Genomic DNA, 20961 nt, shown 5'->3' with positions numbered 1-20961 from the left:
GGTGAGTAAAAATAGTAAATATCATCATGTCCTCCTGTTTTCTTAACCCTAATAAAAGTTATAGGAGCATTAAATAGTTAATGAAACTTCATTCTAATGCTCATTATATTAGCGTTAGCCGCACTTATGCTAATGATTTGACTACTCTAATAACAGCGATGTTCATTTCAATCCAACATTCATGTGGCCGCAGGGAAATGACACGCAGAACCAACAAATATGAGTAGGGTTCGTATTTTATTTCTTATAATTGGTTAGGAGTTTCTATTTCTTTTTAATTTAGGTATGTGGGGCGGAAAACCCGGAATAAAATAAAATACAATGTCAGAAAATCTTTGGATTACACAGCAAATTGTTCACCCCAAAATAAAGATAATATAAAGTTCAATTCGTGGTCTCTTTTTGTGTATAACAATAAAGGACAAGAAGTGGATTTGTCTCTCTAAGCGAGATCCCAATTCGTTGGTCACTAACGTGACGTCTCCGTTCTCTCCTTCAGGGAACGAGGGTTACTTTACGTAATAGAAACCTTAGGTTGTTTCGCCATTAGATGGCAACAAGAGACTGTTTTTATGAGTGAATCTGCAGTAAAGACTTTTATATTGAAAGAGATTGAAACAGGGTTGTAAACAAGGAAGTTATTTTTACTTTCAACAACAGCTTGTAAGACACAGCCAACAAATGCACTGAGCAGCGCTGTCATCGGAAATCCCCGTCCACAGTAAAAAGTATGCTATGACAAAGAGAACCTATCGCTTTCCTCAGCGGACATTAAAACTAATGTTTTGTTGTGAATATGAGATTGAACTGAAGATTGAATGCTGTATCAGATGCAACTGGCTCAAGTCAGTCTCTGACATAGCACTCCTAATGTTTTGTTGTGAATATGAGATTGAACTGAAGATTGAATGCTGTATCAGATGCAACTCGCTCAAGTCAGTCTCTGACATAGCACTCCAATACATAGCTTTTAATACAGTAATACAATAAGCTTTCAATGAAGCAACTCATCGTTCCTTCATTACTAGTTCTAAAGTGACGTTTTTGAATTAGTAACGGAGGCTTGGTCTCAGCTGTCAAACTGAGATTTGAATCCGCGGCGGAAGGAAGTAGTTCCGCACAAAAGTCATTCCGTTGTTGTTTCTTACGCATTTACACACTCGTGCTGTCGAAACTGTTGTATAAACGCAATATCACACTCATAGACGTGAGATATGGCTGTATATTGGCACGCTGTGATTACCTATGGCCGTGTGATATTGCTCTCATATAAATAAATTAATGAATTTCGGCACATGTCTACTGTGTAATAGCCCTCATGTTCCCATTGTCTTTGTCTATATATGTAGGTTGGTACAAGAATACATAAATACAAACTATTATGGATATTTAGAAATATGTACTGATGGATCTAAAGATTAAGGAATAGACATACTGGTGTGGGCATTGCTATCGCAGAATTCAAAGTAAAAATTGGTAAAAGATTATCCAATAATGTAGTTATATCGGTGGTGGAAGTCAAACCAGACAGAGTTGTATTTTATTCAGATTAAGCAGTATACAGAGTATTAATAAACAGCTAGAGATGACATTCTAATAGAAATCTACACAGCATTGCTAAACTTTGAAAAATTACGAATAGATGTGCAATTCTGTTGGATACCAGCACATACAGGAGTTCAAGGAAATGAAATAGCTGACAAATTAGTGAAAAAGCATTAAATCATAATGACAAAATAGAGATTTCCCTTGAAAAATATAAAAAAAATATCAATAGCAACATTAACAATGATAATCACTGAAAAAAGAAAGAAAATATAACAGTATTCAAAAACGTATTAAATTTAAAACCATTAATTGTAAAAACAGAAGAGAAGAAATCAGGCATGCAAGGCTATGGTTAGGACACACATGACTTAATACATTATTTCTTATGAGTAAAGTGAACACTGATAAATGTGAGGTTTGTAAATGCAAAGCAAATTTAGAGCATGTTCTACTAAACTGTAGGAAATATAAAGAAGAAAGGGAAAAAACTTAAATAATGCATAATCAAATTAGGAAGGAAATGGGAAATTAAAGGTATTTTAGGAATAATTAATCCTCAAATGGAAGTTGTAAAGGTATTAATGAATTTTTGCATGAAACTGGTTTTAGAAGAATTTAAGATGAGATTAATGAAGTATAGTAGGTGGCGGTTATGATTCAATATCATATTAATTCATGATTTTTACGGTGGAAACAATGTACTATGCTATTTCGGTGGAAACTATGGTAGCGGGACATAAAATTATCAACATTTGCAAATATGAAAAATGTGATTAAGTCATCTTCATTATAGCCAATTTATCAGCAGATGAGCGCCATCAACAAATTACATTTTTTAAGCAATTCCAAGTTTGTATAACACTCGTCCTTGGCTGATTTTACTCTTGGGTATTCCAGGTATGCTGCATCCTCTTCAGTTCAATGAATGGACTTCTGATGCAGTTATGATCAGTGGATTTTCAACTGAGAGCCAAGCAGAGCCACTGCAAAACACCAAGCCACACATCAGTAAATGATAACACCACATTGAGGAAATACACAAATCTTAATCCACGTTCACACTTGTGCATCACCTGCAGGATATCCAGCTCAATCTTCCCGGTGTTCTTCTTATTAAATGCTTCAAACATTTCTGCATAGAGCACAGATGAAAACGTTACAGTAAACCATCGTCATCATGTTTGTTTATAGCAATTCATTTAAAACTGGATAATCTTCAGCAAAACTTACTGAAGAGCATTTCCAGGCGAATCAGGCAGCCAACGAAGGAATCAAAGTCAATGGCATACTGCTGATTGGCATAACGCGAGACTATCACCTGAAGAACGTCAATGTTCAGCTGGAACCCTGTGAAGAAAAGCAAATACAACCAGAAGAAATGAACGACTATATTGTCCTCAATGTTTAGACTAAACATAAGCCCCTTTCACACATACAGTCTTTGATTAGTTGGGTCAGGTGTGTTTAATTAGGGTTGAATCTAAGTTCTGCAGGGCTCTGGGATTTTTGTATTTACCAGTAAAGTCATTCCGGTAGTTTTACGGCAATTTACTGGTATTACTGTGTGAAATGTGCCGTTGACTCATTACCTGCTTCTTTCACCGCATCTCTCATCTCATGGGAGCTCATCGTGCCGGAGTTGTCTGTATCATGCTTCTTAAAAACCTCCTGGTCAGGTATGACAGAAAATACACCTTCAGTATTTAACATTGCAAATTTTTTCAGAACTTAATGGCCACAAAGTTACTCTGTGGTAGGGATGCACAATAGATCTGTACCATATCGATTATTGTCTAATATTAGAGATTTTTCATTTATCTTTAATTTACACCAAGATATATGTTATACCAAATATTTCTGGATCTTTATCCACAGTATGTGAAACTCCACAGAGCCGAGTTTGCCGTCCCCGTCTCTCTGGACTGAGGTTAAGGGTTATAACAGGGCTATGATGATTAATTTGGTTGAAAGGACTCTGTTGACTCTGCAACAGATTATCTGTGATTAAAATACAAACTGGAGATTTGTGAGGAAACTGCAGGGGGGTTGTGAGTTGATGAAAAGCTAATAATTAATTAAATCATAAAAATGTCAAATAAAAATAAATATTTTCAAAATTAAAGCAAAATCTCCGTATTAATCCATGTAGTATTTATTCATATGATCCAGTGGGGTAAGGATACATCTAGCAGACTGATAATGTGGCGACAGGTTTCCATACTAAAGCCATCGGTCTTCACATCAGTTCCTGTGTGAAATACCACAAAACACTGTAAGAATGATAAGCACAGAATTTCAATTTCAAGGCACTTTCTTTTCTATATATATGTATGTGTGTGTGTGACCCTGGAGCACAAAACCAGTCATAAGGGTACTTTTTTTTATTTATTGAGATGTATACATCATCTGAAAGCTGAATAAATGAGCTTTCCATTGATATATGGTTTGTTAGGATCGGACAATATTTGGCCGAGATACAGCTATTTGAAAATCTGGAATCTGAGGGTGCAAAAAAATCTAAATATTGAGAAAATCATCTTTAAAGTTGTTCAAATGAAGTTCTTAGCAATGCATATTACTAATCAAACATTAAGTTTTGATATATTTACGGTAGGAGATTTACAAAATATCTTCATGGAACATGATCTTTACTTAATATCCTAATGATTTTATGATGATAATTTTGACCCATACAATGTATTGTTAAAATTTACCCGTGCGGCGACTTGTGGTCCCGTGTCACACACACACACACACACACACACACACACACACACACATATATGGGAAAGTTTGTTTTCCTACGTTTCGAGACAACACTGTCCAGGATCTGCTTTAGTTCAAACACAGACACCTCTGAGTCCTGCAGAGTGAAGACAAGATCATGTGTGATAATGATAACGACCCAGAACTGAAAATGACCAGCCTTACATTAAAAATGACTTACATTTCCAGCAAACTGATTGAAAAGTTGTTTGAAATGTGGGTCCACATCACTATCGGATATGTATTGCTGGGAAAGAAAAAAACTTTTTAAAAATTAAGTAATTTTTGATTTTATATGGTTATATATCTGAATTTATATAAACATCTTTCTTTTAAATAATAATAACACACACTATGTTTGTAAATGATGAATTCACCTTTTCCACGTCTGCACTGATCTCCGTATCCATCGGGCTGCAATGACGAGAGTCAGAAACATCCATCATGCATTTGAGTGCAAATACAAGAATCTTTAGAGTACAGTTACGATTTATTTGTCAGACAAATAAATGTTTTAGTGTAACGATCCATTCTAGGCTGAACAGAACCTGTGCAACAGCATCCCCATGTGGTCTAAAACTGGAACTACATAATTTCATGTTTTTTTTTAGTTGAAATATAAAACCACTCGACAAACCTGGCAGCAGCCTCTTTCTCTGTGAACACGCGCAGTATGAAGCTTCCGTTGCAATGCGGCTCGTAAGTGGAAGGGATGATGGCGTATTCACCCGGAGGCAGTTTGAAGCGCTCAATCACCTCTCGCTTGTTGGTGAAGGGGTGGCTCCGTGCAGTGTACCGCTGACGCAGCAATACATCAGGACCGAGATGAATGTTATTGCAACCCTTAAACTGCAACACAAACATGATGGATGAAAAGGCTTCTCAAAACTTGCAAAGGTTGTTTCATATAAATGTATCGTACGAAGCCCAAAAGGGGACAAGGTGATGGAAAAACATCAAATGGAAGGAGTAATTACATTATAATGCTTTTGTGTCCAGTCACAGAAGTTATCTTGCAAAAGTATTGTGTTCCCCAGAGAATTTTTGCATTCTCTCCCTAAACATTTGCAATCCCCAGAGAAATTTTGCATTCTCTCCCTAAACAGTTTTGCAATAATTGTTCTTCCCATAATTTTTTTTTGTCCTTTTAGGGGCTCCTTAGCATAACATTGGTGGTGTCCGACTACTCTTATGTACAAACCATTCAGATTTCATACATACCTTATCTGGAACCTGAAAAACACAAAAACAAATTATATTATTCAATGTTCATATAATTTCACCACAAAATTTAACCACAAAATTTTTTAATTAGTTGTAATATTGATAGTTTTGTCAAAGGAAAAGTGTGTTTGATAAAACAGTTGCATTTTCTCCATAGATCATTTGAATTATCATCATTATTATTATTACTATTAGTAGTAGTAACATTTCAAGACAGATCTACCCTGAGCTCGGAGGCTATTAATCAATATTTCAGCTTAATTTAAAGGAAAAAAATGTATATCCAAACTCCAGATGAAGAACTACACTAATCATGAATCCTCAAGAGAATTGTGATTCATCTTGGAGCAGGTTGCTTTAGTTCATGGCTCTTTATTGACTTAAATTTTTTGGAATCCTTGGAGAAAATGAATGGGAAATACATCTCTGAAACTAAGACTGCTAAAAATATGGTTGCACGGTCGGTGGTACTACAGGTTGTGACGTTGTTTGTGGTGTTGATGGAAACGTTGCTTCTAGTACTAACAGCATTACTGATTGTATGTAACCAGTTACCTTATAGATAATGAAGCCAATGGCGTTCGGGTCTCGTCCAATCTGCTTGTCTTTACGAAAATCTTTCTGCATCAGACCCACTAGGATCGTGCAGCCGTCCTCTCCATCATAAGGATCATCATCTTCTTCCTCCAGCTTGATTACAAACTGAGGGTTTGAGCAGAATGTAGCTGGAGAGAAGGAACCAAATGGTCAGACGGTTGAAAAAAAAAAAAGTTTTATCTAAATTTAGTTTCAAGCACATTGTGTTTGATTTGATTTACCTTCATTGTTCTTGCAGCCCCCTGCGGTGGATCCCACCCTCCAGTCACCTTCAAACTGGCTGTAGTTCCAGCAGCTCACAGTGGCACTTGAAAGGGCGTCTGGAGTCTGATTACAGATGTCCAACCTCGAGAACTGCTGTATGAAGTCCGAATATGCCATCCTGACAGGTCAAGGAAGATTCGTCAGTATTTGGCAACGTATTTGTTACGTTGTTGAGGGTTAAAAGCTCAAGTTCTCTTACCAGAACTCTCCATCTTCTGCTGAATAAAACAGTTTAGCTTTCTCCTCTGGTTGGATGCTATTCCACTCTTTGGAACTGAAAAAGGCATATTTTACAGGACTATCAGGACTGATGTTGAAGGTGTAAGATCTGTTTAGGGAAACTCACTTGTCACTCCAAGAGCCTATCCACTCCACCCGACCCCACGGGTTCCTGATACGCACCAGCTGAACCAGACAGCCGTAAGAATGAACCTGTAGGTAAGGTGACAGGAAAAGCATTGAAGGAGGTCTAATGACGATCAAATCCATATTTCCGTGTCAGTGCCGGTTTCTTACCTCCTTTGCGCCTGTGACAGAGTAGGCATGACGCCTCACCAGCTTCAGACTTGTCTTCGTCTCTGTGTCCTGCGAACTGGACTTTTAGACATTTGTAATGATAAACAAACATTAGAAGATGAGGATTGAACCTGCATTTCCCACATGATAGCAAAATAATTGTTTATTCTTTTATTTTTATTAGGGATGATGCATAACATATCAGCTGTTGTATCGGCCATTAAATGTTACTTTTTAATGTTATCAGTATCAAGCCAATAAATAAAACAGGCCTATATATAGCCAAGTTTGGCCTATTGTAACGGAGGCCAGCGGGTCGGTGCTGTGCAGGTAAACCTCACTCCCCTGATCTCAAGAGGCGGCACACTAGTGACTGACGCTAGTGACTGCAGTCTTTAGCCTCCTTGTTAGTGCGATAACAGTGTAAATAGTGAAAAATATTTTTTGGGCAGCAAATCAGCATATTAGAATGATTTCTGAAAGATCATGTGACACTGAAGACTGGCGTAATGATGCTGAAAAGGAATCATTGGTATAAATTACATTTTAAAATATCTACAAATAGAAAAGTTATTTGAAATCTTTCATAATCCTGGCCTGTGTTCACGTCTTGTGTTTTGTACACGTATTTTGAAATGTATTTCCCTATTGTTTCTTTGCTATTTTGTCATTAGCCCATTTCACACATACAGTCTTTAGTGGTAAATTACCATTAAGAGATCATGTGTGAAGGACCTTTTCAAAAATACCTGTAAATTCGTTCTGGTATGAGAAGTTGTAACATTACCAGTAAATTTACCGGTAATGTGCTCTGTGTGAACGCAGAACGAGATTATCTGGTATAATGGGTGATTCTATAATTGCAGGTATTTGGTGTCCAAAGTCATTATCATTGTCACACCATCACCCTGTTTTGACTTTGGTTGTCTGTCTTGTTCATTGACCTAATTCTGTTTCCCCTTGATTTGCCTTAGTTGTTTCACCTGTGTCTAGTTAATTTAGTCATTAGCCCCTCTTCCGTTTGTTTAAATTCCCTTCCTTTAGTTATTTGGTTGTCGGTTATTGTTGGATGTTACCCTTGTGTGTGAAAATTACCTTCCCTGTGAAATGATATGAAAGAATTAAGATTATTTTCGTTGTGCGCTCTCTTTGTCCTCATTCCAATGCGTAGCTGTGACAATAACCGACCACTAAGTGTAAGTGGCGTGTGTTCACAGTTTTCCTTTTAAAACCTTGCGTGCATGGACCGTCCCGAATTCCTCCTCCTCCTCCTGCTGGAGCAGGGGGCACGATCTCTCGAGGACCACACAAGACTCTTTCTGGAAGTAACACATTACACCAGCTACTTGAGTCCCGGACGACTGCCTCTGCATGTTCTATAATATCGGTCCTCGAGAGAGCTTCGCTGCCTTTTTGTGGAGTCCCACTCCAGACCCAGAGCCCAGCCCACCATCACCCCACAGCCCTCCGCGACCGACGAGCCATCGCCAAAGAGAGCGACAGAGCCGAGGGACGCCCCGGAGCTAGAGCCTGAGACTTCAGACCAGGTGCGAGAGCTGGTAACTGTGCACGCGATGGTGGATATCACAGTGGAGAGTGCAGAGGGAAGCCCCGCCCCCTGTACTACTGCTGAGGGTGAGTGGAGGCAGGATTTAGAGGACTTGATTGACTTTTATTCTGATGTGCCCAGTCTTCCGTCATCATTTGTCTGTCCTGTCACAACCACGGAGGTTGTGCCCAAACTGTCAGTCTGCCCTGAACTGTCTGCCCATATCAAACTTCTGTCTGTCCCATCTCCTGGCAGCCTCTCAGCTCACCCTCAGCCCACCATCTGTGCGGTGGGATCTCGGCGGGTCTGCCAGTCTCTATCAGCATCATGGCTGGAGTATCCCTGGTCTCCGCCTCCAGCCTCTAAATCCCGGACTCTGCCACGGCCCGTTGACCCAACGGCTCCACCATGGCTCCTAGCTCCCTCATCTCCACCGTGGCCCGTCAGTCCACCAGCTCCGCCGGGCTCCCTCGTCCCTTCGGCTCCACCTTGGTCAGTCGTCGACCATCTGCCGCCTCAGGACTCCACTACTCTGGCTGCACCTTGACCCTCCATCCCTGTCAGGCTCCTCCTTCCCTCCAGCTCCACCTTGGTCCTCTGTCGCTCCGGCTCCACCGCGGCCTTCCGGATCCCCGCCTCGGTCGCTGGAGCCATCTGCTCCGCCTTGACCCTCCGGATCCACCCCGTCGCCTTGGCTCATCAGCTCTCCGTCTCCACCCCGGGCTCTTCTCCCACCTGCTCTGCCGCCATCGGTCACCATGGCTGCTCCCTCCGTCGGCTCCACCGTGGGTCGTGCTCTCTTTGTCCTCATTCCAGCATGCAGCCGTGACAGTCATACTTATTTCTGCTTTTTAATCTTTATTTTTATTGGTTTGTATGTGTTAAGTCCCTATATAGAAAATGTGAGGTTAATAGGGGAGGAGGGGGAGAGACAAGAGACGTGCAGCTGAGGAGAGAGCTGATCGGAGCGATTTAGTTGACAGATTGCAAAATATACAGTAAATTAATCGATAGATCATCATATTAATACTTTGAAGTGTATATTGTGCGTGTGTATACATGAGTGGTTGAGTTAATTCTGTTGTTTATATTTGAATTCTGAGTGATTATATTAGTTTTTTCCATTATTGTGTTTACGTAATTCGCTTGTAAATGGAGCTGAAACAAACTGTGCTTCAAGTTATCTTCAAAAATAACTCTCAAAAAAGGACAAAAGGACTGAAATCTTTGTGAATTCATCGTGTAATCATCCCGAGGGAGACCAGATAGTGCCCCAGATCACCATGAGGTCTGGGGTTCCTCTGGATGCGTTGGAGTGTGACCCACATCGTCTGCCAGTGACAGCGCAGGATGAGGATCTGCAAGAGGCCTACCACGGTGTTTCGCGACCATTTCAAACTTCCGGGGTGGGTTGTGAGAGTGTGCGTGTGTTAACTGTGTGTGCGTGGGCCCACAGTGTGTAATATCAGTTCATACAGTGTTATGCAGTGCGCTTCAGAACTATGAGTATTCAGAGTAATATTTTGACACCCAGAGTGAGTTACTGTGTACGTTTAATTTCAAGTGTGTTAGTTTGCTCAATTGACTCGAAGTGTATTTGACACAGAGGTCAATTCAATAATTTTGTAATTCAGTAATTCTCATTTGTGATATTTACCTTTTGAGGTTAAATTGTACCGAACTTGATATCAACTTGATTATGTGAATACTTTGCAACTAGAAATTTCTACTCTTTTATTCTACTTGAATTAAATTCTTTATATTTTTTTACTTCAAGTGTTTTATTTATTCAAAAGAGTTTGTTCTTGACCAGTGAACTTGTGTGAGCATAGATTTTATTCTGAGTAACTTTTTAAAAGAGAAGTATTTCATTCAGTGACATCAGACGGACCTTTATACAACATCTCTTAGGCATTAGTTTATTGAACCTGGTGCTGCTCCATACTAAACCGTTATAAAAGAAGGTAGGGGGCGCTACACTCTGTTACCAAGGTAGAGTGGCAGTGTTGACAGTATGTAACAGAAATGACAGTAATGTATGTTTGTGCGTGTTTCTATGTGTATGACTGCCAATTTTGTCTGCACAGTTTTTTGGTCCAGACGCCGCCGAAGCAAGGCAACAACACCGTCGGCTTTCGTCGCCGCTTGTTCTTTGAAGTCAGCTTGGTGTGTCCCGGCCTTAAAATGTCAACTCTGAGCTAGTCATAACATTCTGACGCAGGTAATGCATTTACTCCATGCTATGTAGCTAGGTTTGAAGTCGTCTAATATGATGTCTCTGGGCCAAAAGCAGCTTCATGAATGTGAACGTTTGACAAAAATGAAAACATCAACAAAAACAATGACCACGTTTACCCCTTATTTCCAGTTAATGATGTCACAGAATTTACTGGCATTTTGAAACTGATGTGTGAATGGAACGTCAATGCCTGTGTGAACAGCGCATTTTTGTATTTACCAGTAAAGCCGGTAATTTTACGGCAATTTACTGGTATTACTGTGTGAAAGGGGCTATAGTCTATTTGCCTTGCTGCCTCATTTGTCTCCATAGCAACCCTTGTTAATCTCTTTGACAACTAATTACCCACACCTGTCCCTTGTCAGCCCAGGTTAACTTGTGTACATATATATACCCATGTTTCCCTTGTTCAGTGTCAGTTGTTGCTTAGTCTCGAGTAGCCAGACCTTCAGACTGACGGCAGAAGGTTTGGGGACCTTGGCCGCTTTGAATGGCCAAGGCCTGCCCAAGAGGCTATATGACTGACAGCTAAAGCAACCAATCACTTTTCGTTTTATGCCGTGTCATGTTTAGGGGTGTGGAAATGTCCCCACAATAACAGACCAGTGTGTAAAACTCTTGGACATATTTGAAATATTCTATGCCGCATACTTTATATATTTCACATACTTTTGAAAATACAGCGTTTAGTTGATCCTGATAAGCACTTATTGTCACAGTTGTAAACACGAGGACTTTCTCCTTCCATGAGGGGGTTTGGCATCGTGGCATCATTGTTTCCAGGCGGAATGTTAAAGAACGCGATGCACACATCTCCCGGAAATCCTGTATAATTCAACGATGATGACTTTGAAACTCCTAAAGTGTTTCCAATTTTGTGTGCGATATGCATCAGACATTCAGCCAACGGTCCGTGGGCGTGACGTCTGAGGCAGTGACTAGTTGTTGCTCTGCTGTAGATGCCCTTGTCTTGGATTTCCTGGTTTGCTCCTACGCTGTGATCCTGTGTACCAGTGATTATTTCTCTCCACTTTGTTATTTAACTTGTTACTAAACATATTAAACTGCATATTGGACAATATAATAGTTATGAGCTTCAAAATATTAATCGATATCATTATCAGCCAACGTGTTCATCAGGGCATTCCTGAAACAAAAGTCACACTTGAAACTTGTGGTATTTAGTGTGAGCTAACATTTGATATTTCCACATTAACTAGACCACAGATCCACTAAAATATTTATCTAAAGTCCTATTAAGTATTATATATTTATACACAATTTTTTCTTGCCTTGGAGAAATAAATGATGTGAAAAGAAAGTCAAGAGAAGTGGAATGGGACTCACAGAAATGGAGCAGGCCATTAATGATCTCAGCGTCAGTGCTTTCTGCATGAGCTTAAACAGGTGTGGAGGAGCTTTGGTCAGCTCATAGCTCTCAGCGATGCCTCCAGTGAAATCCTCAAAACCCTCAGTGGCCCGGCCTCCCGTCAGAGCTTCATATGAGCCATTTAGCCTTCAAAATACAGGAGAAATCAGCACCACTGGCTGGTCATGTCACGGATATGTGACATGTATGAACATTATGTGTTTTCTAGGCTGTGGTTTGACACAGTGTTTACCAAGCGTTTCAGATGACTCAGTAGATTTTTTTTCAGCAGTACAGTACAGGTAAGTAGTAGCAGGTAAATTATGAATAAACACACACTTACTTTGCATAGGCCTTTTCCAACAGGGCGCTCCAGAACTCAGAGCCCTCGGCTGAATGAACAAACAGCAGCTTCCCATCTTTGGTGGGCAGCCGGTCATCAATGACCACATCCACCCATTCACCAAACTGCCAGAACTGAAGAGACGAGGACAACACCAAACATTCTGACATTGTCCCTTTAATTTATTATTGGAATAATAAAGTTATAAATACTCAAATGATGTCTAACAGTCTGAGACTAAAAATAATCTATTTTGCATTTTTCTAATGTTGTATGATTCCCCATCAAACAGGAACTCCCGTTGTGTCAGCATATGATGCTTGGTGAAACTCCTGTTTACTCTGTTACTGAAGCCTGATTTGCTCACATTTGTGTAGCTGCACAAACCAATGGAGCTCGAGCCCACCAGAAGGGGAGGAGCCGACCACTATACAAGTCGGCTCAGAGCGGCATTTCATCAGAATTTTTCTCCTTCAGCAACAAGATCACCTCTTCGCTGATTCTGCGATCAAGAAGCTGAAGAAGGAAGAAGTACAGCCTACAGCTCGCCACCGTAGAAGAGCCCCGGCAGAGGAAGAAGCGAGAAGCCTTCCCCTGCGGCCATCCGGTGCTTCAAAAGTGCAAATTTCTGAGCAAATTTTCAATGACGTTGAAAGGCACAGTGAGTGTGTCGCCTGTCTGAGCAGTGCCCACACAGAGACTGCGCGCTCACTGAGACGGAAGGCTCTCACTGAGAGCATGAGTCTCACTCTTCTCCGCTCACAGGCGCTCCGCTCATTCTTCAATGAAGGCAGCCCCGCTCTCCCGTTTCTAGAATCCTTTCAATTCAATTATTTTAGGCGGATCGGAGTAGAATGCTGTCACCGATGTTTCTGTATCACTGACAGGATCACACTAGACTGCGCTCACTGACACAGACTGCTTTCACTGCGAGGGCATTGGGTCTGTTCCTGCTTCACTCACGGATTGCTTTCTTCAATGAGTGACCCCGCCCCTCCCACTCTCCCCTCCTAGCTACCTTGGAGGAAGAAACAGCGAACTCATGGGATGAGCTATCAGGCTTGAGTGATCGCACACCTGCACAGGTCCCGCATGCTTCACTCTCTCCCCAGCACTTTGATCTGCCAGTATGTTTCACAGGTGAAGATCAGCGCCCCTCATTTGCACTGAGTGGTTTGATCATTTAGGCAGATCAAAGGAGAATGCGCGCAGCCCATTGATCCAGACATTGCTTGCAAAAGGAGCCATAGAAGTGGTTCCTTTAACGAACAGCAAGTCAGGCTGCTACAGCCACTACTTCCTTGTTCCTAAGAGAGATGGCGGGCTCAGACCAATTCTCGATCTCAGCGATTCGCTCGCTCATGCGAAGGCCGTTCAGGATGTTAACTTTGAAGCAGATCCTCGTGCAAATATGTCCCAAGGACTGGTTTCTGTCTGTGGATCTAAAAGACATCCACTTTCATATCCAAATAGCCCCCTATCACAGACCATTCTTGAGATTCGCATTCGAGGGAGTGGCCTATCAACACACAGTCCTGCCATTCGGGCTGTCTCTGGCCTCTCACACTTTTACGACGTGCATGGACATGGCTCTTTTCCCCCCTGAGGCAGATGGGAATCCGCATCCTGAACTACTATGACAATTGGCTGATTCTAGCCAGATCAGAACGGGAACTCATCACTCACAGGTCGCTGCTGCTCAGCCACCTACAGCGTCTTGGGTTGAAAATTAACATTTTCAACATTAAAATTTTTTCCTCCCAGACAGCGGGTGGTCTTTCTGGGGACAATTATAGACTCTGCTCAGATGAGAGCATGGATTACGCCAGAACGCTCCCTGACCATTCAGCGGCTAGCGCCGTCATTCAGGCCAGGGACTTCACGTACCCTCAAGGATTTCCAGAGGATGCTCTGCCTCATGGTGGCTGCTTCCTCTGCGATTCCTTTGAGACTGCTCAACATGTGGCCCCTTCAATACTGGCTGAAAGCACAAGTCCTGCCCCACGCCTGGCGCCTGGGCCGATCCTATGTCAGGGTAACCCGCCGCTGCATCAGAGCTGTGGTCCCCTGGAAATCCTGTTACAACCAGATGTCCCGTTGGGAATGACCTCAAGATGGAAGGTGGTTACGACAGATGCCTCCAACTGGGGTTCTGAGAGCTCTGTATGAGGGCAAACCGGCGTTCGGCTCCTGGTCAAACCTGGAGCAGCACTTGCATATCAACTGCCTCGAAATAATGGCAGTTTTTCTGGTCCTAAAAACCTTCCTATTAGCCTGAATGGGGCACCACATCCTAGTCCAGACAGACAACACGACAGTGGTAGCCTATATTTATCAACAAGGCGGTCTCAGGTCACGCTCCCTTCACAGGTTGGCTCGACATCTCCTGTAGTGGGCACGGAGCAAAGTCATCTCACTTAAAGCGGTTAACGTGCCAGGCAGATTGAACCAAGGGGCAGACATGCTGTCCAGAGACAATGTATCTCCAGGGGAATGGAGAGTACATCCTCAGATGGTTCAAATTATCTGGTCTGTTTTCGGGAGGGCAGAGGTATACCTCTTTGCTTCAGAAGACAACGTTCACTGTCCAATTTATTTCTCGAGACAGCGAGACGCTCTAGCCCATGATTGGCCCAGCGCTTGCCTGTACACATTTCCTCTGATAGCCCTGCTCCCTCAGGTCATCAGACGGGTCAGGGAAGTCGGGTGCTCAGTCCTCCTGGTAGCCCCACTCTGGAGGAACCAAGTCTGGTTCTCTGAATTGATCCAGCTGCTGTCAGCAGCTCCCTGGCTAATACCACTGAGGAAGGACCTTCTCTCGCAAGCGAAGAGCATGATTTGGCATCCCCAGCCAGAGCTGTGGAGACTTCATGTTTGGTCCCTCGACGGGGAGGCATTGCAGCTCCCTGCGAGTGTGACTAATACCGTTTTAGAGGCTATAGCACCATCTACAAGATGCCTTTACGTTCTTAAATGGTTGGTCTTTAATGATTGGTGCACAGCATGCTGCCTGGACCCGTCCTCTTGTGACATGCCCACATGCTAACCTTTCTACATGAGCTGTTGGACAAGGGTGCAGTCGCTCCAGCACACACTTTTAGTCAGTGCTTCTTGTCTTGAGTTTGGGCCTAACGACTGTAAAGTCGTCCTCAAACCGAGTCACAGCTATGTGCTGAAAGTGCTCTCGACCTCGTTCAGAGCAGACGTTATTACCCATCTAGCACTCCCCGTTGCAGACGGTGAGCAGGGTCTCAATCCACTTTGCTCAGTGTGGGCTTTGAGAGTGTATGTGGAACATTCCGGCCTGTTCAGACACTCAGAGCAGCTCTTTGATAGCTTTGGAGGCTGCTCTAAAGGGCTGCCTGTCACAAAGCAGAGACTATCTTGCTGGATAGTAGATGCTATAGCCTTGACTTACGCCTCCGCAAGCTTGCAGTGCCCTATAGGGGTAAAGGCCCACTCCACTCAAGGGATGGCCTCCTCTTGGGTGTGGTCTAGTGGGATTTTTATTGGTGAGATTTGCCAGATTCTATAATTTGGATGTCCCTGCCATGCAGGCATGAATTCTTTCTGCTTAATCTGCCTAATCCCCTTTGCAAGTGGAAAAGGCCATGTTATGTAGGCCCCTCAGCATTATGGCTCGGGTCTAGTTACATGCTTATGATTACAGGAGTCCTCAGTTGAGTGCTCCGGGGATGAGCTTGCAGAGCTGCTTCGTTCTGCAGTTGCTTGCGTCATACGCTGACGCAATGGGAGGTCCTGTTCGATAGGGAATGCGCTGGTTACTTACGTAACCTTGGTTCCCTGAGATAAGGTAACGAGCGTTGTGTAGGTTGCTGTGCTATAAGGCTGCACACGAATCAATGACTGCCGTTTCAGTCTAAAGATTCTGATAAAATGACGCTCTGAACCAATTTATATATTGGTCGGCTCCTCCCCTTCTGGCGGGCTCAAGCACCATTGGTTTGTGCAGCAACACAAACAAGAACAACTCAGGCTTCAGTAAGAGAGTAAACAGGAGTTTCCCCAAGCATCATACACTGACGCAACGTTCGTTCTCTTATCTCAGGGAACCGAGGTTACATTGTAACCGGAGAGTTTTTTTATTATAAATTCTAATATTAACTAACAATTCATGTGAAAATTTGATTTATATTATTTAGATTAAGTAATGCTTTTTTTAATCCTAAAATGTTGCAACTTTTCTTCCAGGTTTAAATTAGATTTTTTAATTCCAGATCTTCAGTATGGTCTCAGACTTTTTGATCCCACTGTATGTTTATACCTGAAAGTGAAAGATGCCGGCATAGTTCTCTGTAAAACTCTGTCCATGTGGAACTACACGTTCCAGAAACTCATTTTCCAGAGTCAAAGATGCAATAGCTGCCAACAACCAACAGTCACCTGCAAATATATCAAATGTCATTAGATACTTCTGCATTACACTCATTATTTTATGCAAATTGACTTCCAGTGCACTTATTACAGATATAGTCTTCCAGGATCAACGTGGGCTTCAGTGTTTTGCTTAAGGAGTATCCTGAGCATATGTTTCCTGCTCAATGGTGATGCTCCATGGATTAACCATTGTGGGGTTTGAACCTACAACCTTTAAATGTTAGGTCTAAAACAAATCTCATAATATGTTTTTCCACAAGAAGATATGTGCACTTAGTAGTGTGAGGCAACTTTAAGAACAAAGTATGAGTAACAATAATAGTGATGCTAGCTTTAGAAATCGCTACTTAAACACTTACCACTAAATCTTGCCTGAATTTTGACCCTCACCATTTGTGCTATGATCATAAAACTAGAGATAAAGTTAAATAAAGGTTCCAAAAGGGAGTTTTTGCAGTGATGCCAAAGAACCACCATTTTGGTTCCTCAAAGAACCTTTTAGTGAATATTTCTAAAGGAACTATTTTTTCCTTTATTTATTTTTTTTATTCTTATTGTAAATAACATTTTTAATACACTGAAGACCCTTTTCCACTATGAAAACCTTTTGTGTAATGCAAAGAGTCCGTGGTTGTTAACGGTTCTTCTTTAAACCATAGGACGCCAACCTTTATTTTCAAGACTGATGGATAACTCTTACATTATATACATTTTACTTTACGCTTTTTACCAAAACGGGTAAAAAAAATCTTAAATTGAAAGAGTTACTAAGTTATATCACTTCAATTTCAATTATGTTCAATCTATTTTTGTCAGAACTATATGAATCACTGAAACATTTTTTTAAAATGTTTAAATTAATTGCTATTTATTGTGTTTTTGAGAAATTGTATCATATAAGCCAAATATGTGGCGTAATTTCTGATATAGTGATTATATTTATTATTTTTCTGTGTTAACACCCGAACAACAGCTTTCTGATCAAAAGGCTCTTTTCTCACCTAAATCTCCTTGGCAGATGTCTGTCCGCGTAGCGCCGTCCACAATGAACTGAGGATTTGAGTAGAGCTCCTTTAAAAAAAAGCACAATGTGAGAACAATTAAGCCAGAATCACACTACAGGAGTTTTAAAATCCTAACCGATTATGAAATCTGGTTGCAGATCCCTCAAATCTTAACCATGCACACACTACAAGATTTGAAAATTGTGGCACATCACAAATACAAGATAGTATTAAGATTATCATGCCGGAGGTATCGCCTCACGTGATCTCACACAGCAGATCGTCACTGATATTTCAGTGATGTTTACATGTATTAGCTAGCGTGCTAACTTAGCAGCTTTCTGCACTCACCCGGTACATTCAAAACTGATTTACAGTTGTGATACATTTCAGACACATTATACAGGTAGTCTTGTTACTACAAAACGTCAAGAAACAGTTTCCTCCATCTCCACTATCCAACGGAGCCGTACAGCAGCTGTTTTGCGGTTGCGCATGGGCTATTGTGAAAGTACGTAATCATAGCCGTCATTATCCCGATTTAAAATCCTAAATATCAAACATGTTTGATATGATTGGGATGGCCCCAATTTGTGTGCGAGCAGATCAGGAGGTACAAGATTCAATCTTTAAACGCCTCACATTACAAGATAATCCGCGCCGAACATCGGGACTGATCGAGGTGCTCGACAAGATTTTTGCTCCGATTCTCAGGAAGGGAAAATCGGGGTTAAATCGGGCTAAAACTCCTGTAGTGTGAGCCCGGCTTTAGAGGTGGTAGTGTTACACTATGTAATGGTAACAATAGCTTCTATTTACCCTTCGCAAAACGCACATGTAAAAATATAGCTTTCTAAATGTATCAAAAAGTATTGTAATGTTTTTACAAATGTTGAAGGACACTAGTTAATGTGATGATGTTCAGCAGTGTTAATTTAATAATAATTGGTTCTAGCTGTTAGTCCCCTGTTCTCTTTAAGGGGTGGGGGTGGTCCCACGGGGGGAGGATGGACTGGAGAGTAAGTTCAGAGTTAGAGACTGTGAGAGTAGCAAGTGTTAGTTATTCTTTTATTGTTCTGTTATGTATGGCTTGGTTGCGGCCAAAACAGTAAACCCTACAGTATTCAACACAAGATCTGAGCTGCTGCCGGTTACCATAGTGAGCATATCACACACACACACCTATGCAAACATAAATGCAAAAACTGCATTTTTCCATCTCAAAAAATATATCTAAATTATGACCTGTGCTATCAATGTCAAATGCAGAAATGTTCATTCATGCGTTCATGACCTCAGGGTTAGATTATTGTAACGCTTTATTGGGTGGTTGTTCTGCATGCTTAATAAACAAACTCCAGCTGGTCCAAAATGCAGCAGCTAGAGTTCTTACTAGAACCAGGAAGTATGACCATATTAGCCCGGTTCTGTCAACACTGCACTGGCTACCTATTAAACATCCTATAGATTTTAAAATCTTGCTTATTACTTATAAAGCCCTGTATGGTTTAGCACCTCAGTATTTGAACGAGCTCTTGTTACATTATAGTCCTCCACATCCGCTGCGTTCTCAAAACTCTGGCCATTTGATAATACCTAGAATATCAAAATCAACTGTGGGCGGCAGATCCTTTTCCTATTTAGCGCCCAAACTCTGGAATAACCTACCTAACATTGTTCGGGAGGCAGACACACTCTTGCAGTTTAAATCTAGATTAAAGACCCATCTCTTTAACCTGGTTTACACATAACACACTAACACATTTCTAATATTCAAATCTGTTAAAGGATTTTTAGGCTGCATTAATTAGGACAACCGAAACCGGGAACACTTCCCATAACACCCGATGTACTTGCTACATCGTTAGAAGAATGGCACCCAATTAAGCCAGAATCACACTACAGGAGTTTTAAAATCCTAACCGATTATGAAATCTGGTTGCAGATCCCTCAAATCTTAACCATGCACACACTACAAGATTTGAAAATTGTGGCACATCACAAATACAAGATAGTATTAAGATTATCATGCCGGAGGTATCGCCTCACGTGATCTCACACAGCAGATCGTCACTGATATTTCAGTGATGTTTACATGTATTAGCTAGCGTGCTAACTTAGCAGCTTTCTGCACTCACCCGGTACATTCAAAACTGATTTACAGTTGTGATACATTTCAGACACATTATACAGGTAGTCTTGTTACTACAAAACGTCAAGAAACAGTTTCCTCCATCTCCACTATCCAACGGAGCCGTACAGCAGCTGTTTTGCGGTTGCGCATGGGCTATTGTGAAAGTACGTAATCATAGCCGTCATTATCCCGATTTAAAATCCTAAATATCAAACATGTTTGATATGATTGGGATGGCCCCAATTTGTGTGCGAGCAGATCAGGAGGTACAAGATTCAATCTTTAAACGCCTCACATTACAAGATAATCCGCGCCGAACATCGGGACTGATCGAGGTGCTCGACAAGATTTTTGCTCCGATTCTCAGGAAGGGAAAATCGGGGTTAAATCGGGCTAAAACTCCTGTAGTGTGAGCCCGGCTTTAGAGGTGGTAGTGTTACACTATGTAATGGTAACAATAGCTTCTATTTACCCTTCGCAAAACGCACATGTAAAAATATAGCTTTCTAAATGTATCAAAAAGTATTGTAATGTTTTTACAAATGTTGAAGGACACTAGTTAATGTGATGATGTTCAGCAGTGTTAATTTAATAATAATTGGTTCTAGCTGTTAGTCCCCTGTTCTCTTTAAGGGGTGGGGGTGGTCCCACGGGGGGAGGATGGACTGGAGAGTAAGTTCAGAGTTAGAGACTGTGAGAGTAGCAAGTGTTAGTTATTCTTTTATTGTTCTGTTATGTATGGCTTGGTTGCGGCCAAAACAGTAAACCCTACAGTATTCAACACAAGATCTGAGCTGCTGCCGGTTACCATAGTGAGCATATCACACACACACACCTATGCAAACATAAATGCAAAAACTGCATTTTTCCATCTCAAAAAATATATCTAAATTATGACCTGTGCTATCAATGTCAAATGCTCATTCATGCATTCATGCGTTCATGACCTCAGGGTTAGATTATTGTAACGCTTTATTGGGTGGTTGTTCTGCATGCTTAACTCCAGCTGG

General features: G+C 41.5%; 1 protein-coding gene across 1 annotated transcript in view; it reads right to left on the bottom strand.

The window, feature by feature from the left end:
* Window positions 1-2461: 2461 nt before the first annotated feature.
* The window catches only part of LOC107571859 (calpain-2 catalytic subunit-like), a 24074-nt gene continuing 5574 nt past the window's right edge, over window positions 2462-20961 (bottom strand). The window contains exons 2-22 of the mRNA XM_016258243.1: window positions 17815-17884; window positions 16701-16819; window positions 12416-12549; window positions 12047-12219; window positions 9634-9637; window positions 6916-6991; window positions 6746-6831; window positions 6599-6673; window positions 6357-6517; window positions 6094-6263; window positions 5536-5547; window positions 4952-5163; window positions 4692-4728; window positions 4496-4561; window positions 4354-4411; window positions 3732-3796; window positions 3397-3465; window positions 3138-3216; window positions 2779-2895; window positions 2622-2680; window positions 2462-2531 (exon numbers count right to left, since the gene is read on the bottom strand). Coding sequence (XP_016113729.1) covers window positions 2508-2531; window positions 2622-2680; window positions 2779-2895; window positions 3138-3216; window positions 3397-3465; window positions 3732-3796; window positions 4354-4411; window positions 4496-4561; window positions 4692-4728; window positions 4952-5163; window positions 5536-5547; window positions 6094-6263; window positions 6357-6517; window positions 6599-6673; window positions 6746-6831; window positions 6916-6991; window positions 9634-9637; window positions 12047-12219; window positions 12416-12549; window positions 16701-16819; window positions 17815-17884 — 1866 coding nt within the window. The 3' untranslated portion in view covers window positions 2462-2507. The remainder of the gene's footprint in view (window positions 2532-2621; window positions 2681-2778; window positions 2896-3137; window positions 3217-3396; window positions 3466-3731; window positions 3797-4353; window positions 4412-4495; window positions 4562-4691; window positions 4729-4951; window positions 5164-5535; window positions 5548-6093; window positions 6264-6356; window positions 6518-6598; window positions 6674-6745; window positions 6832-6915; window positions 6992-9633; window positions 9638-12046; window positions 12220-12415; window positions 12550-16700; window positions 16820-17814; window positions 17885-20961) is intronic.

Source organism: Sinocyclocheilus grahami, unplaced genomic scaffold, assembly GCF_001515645.1.
Source record: "Sinocyclocheilus grahami isolate Dianchi unplaced genomic scaffold, SAMN03320097.WGS_v1.1 scaffold1662.1, whole genome shotgun sequence".
NCBI classification, from domain to species: domain Eukaryota; kingdom Metazoa; phylum Chordata; class Actinopteri; order Cypriniformes; family Cyprinidae; genus Sinocyclocheilus; species Sinocyclocheilus grahami.
This window is presented reverse-complemented; position numbering and strand designations above follow the sequence as displayed.